This window comes from Penaeus monodon, chromosome 33 (genome assembly GCF_015228065.2).
Source record: "Penaeus monodon isolate SGIC_2016 chromosome 33, NSTDA_Pmon_1, whole genome shotgun sequence".
Classification (NCBI taxonomy): domain Eukaryota; kingdom Metazoa; phylum Arthropoda; class Malacostraca; order Decapoda; family Penaeidae; genus Penaeus; species Penaeus monodon.
The window spans coordinates 10,615,610-10,616,999 of record NC_051418.1 but is presented as its reverse complement, the minus strand read 5'-3'; the positions used below and the strand labels follow the sequence as shown (position 1 = coordinate 10,616,999).

General features: G+C 35.3%; 1 protein-coding gene across 1 annotated transcript in view; it reads left to right on the top strand.

The window, feature by feature from the left end:
• Nucleotides 1-639: 639 nt before the first annotated feature.
• The window catches only part of LOC119594004 (60S ribosomal protein L18a-like), a gene marked incomplete at its 5' end in the record, with an annotated part of 4,465 nt that continues 3,714 nt past the window's right edge, over nt 640-1,390 (top strand). The window contains 1 exon segment of the mRNA XM_037943032.1: nt 640-680. Coding sequence (XP_037798960.1) covers nt 640-680 — 41 coding nt within the window.

The window sequence follows — 1,390 nt, the reverse complement described above, 5'->3', positions numbered from 1 at the left end:
CACAGACCTGATCGCGAAGCTTCTATATCGCTCTCCAAAGTAACTTTTTATTTGTTCCTTTCTACATATATGATTGTCTGCGCCGAGGTATCCTTCAGTTTTCGACTTCCAAATTTCTTATACTTTATGAATTATCACAACAAGAATAAATATCCCCAAAAAGTTAATTTCCGCAGAGTATAAGCAATTATAGTCTATGTAATTATCGAAACGTTTCTCAACTATCGTAGTTTACCATGAACGAAGGAAGGTTTTCTTTGTGTATGTTCCAGTAATTAAAAAGTTGAATTATCATGATATTTACCTTCATACCAATAAGTGTCTTGTTTCATTATTTATTTATTGTTGTAATGCAAACGGAGCACAAAGTTATCTATGTATCATATGTAAAATCACAATTTTATCGACAAAGCATGCAAGGGAATAAATCATAATCTAACACGAATCTTACATAATGTTTAACCTATATGAAAGCAATAAAATTCTAAAAGGCATACATTAAAAGTAAGTAATTGAATTCAGAGCCCAAAATATAGATGGAGTAACAAATTCAAACCATTGTTTATACCTTTTATAAGAGTGTATTCTCGCCCCAGGGATTCACGTAGTCGAGATCGGACAGCAAGACGTTCCTCATCCCTCTTCGCCGCCACACCGTAAACATGAAGGCGTCAGGCACGGTATGTTTCTCGATGTTGACGCCGATTATAGGCTTCTCTGGTGATTTTGAGTCGCTATGACGATGGAAGAGAGGAATATAATATGTATGCGTAGTGCTTTTGTAGGAATTTGTGAAATATAAAGGAAAAAAACATGTTTTGAAAAAGAAAGTTGAGTGTTCGGTGGTATTCGGAGTAACGTGTTCGGAAGTGTTATGATACTTGATTTCATGGATTACATGAAGCTGGTTATGCCGCTGTTAGTGTGCGAATATACAATTGGAAACAATAAGTTACCATCTCATGTGAAATTTAAGGACGGATGATAATTGAACTCGTGGATATTTACCGATGAAAATTGGGATCATTCGGTAAATGCGAGATTCCACGGAGGTCGGAACCATCCGTTTCAGTTAGATTGTATGGACATTTTAGGTGTTTTGCAGCAAAATGGCAAAGTGCTTTTATAATTAATTGTGCGATTATGACGAAGTCAAGTATTATTAAAAGATTTTATGAAACCTAGTTGAAACTGCCAGGCTGGCACTGAAAACCTACTATGGTTATCCTTAATCTATAAGTCAGACTCGTTTAAGATTTTTTTTTTTTTTATTGCTGGGGGTGATAAGTCTTCATGGTAATTCGTGGTAATTTGTGCTTTTAATGTGAGGGTTCATGGCTTAGTTTGTGTTGGACTTTCTCTTATGGATGTGGTCTACTTGTAAACTATA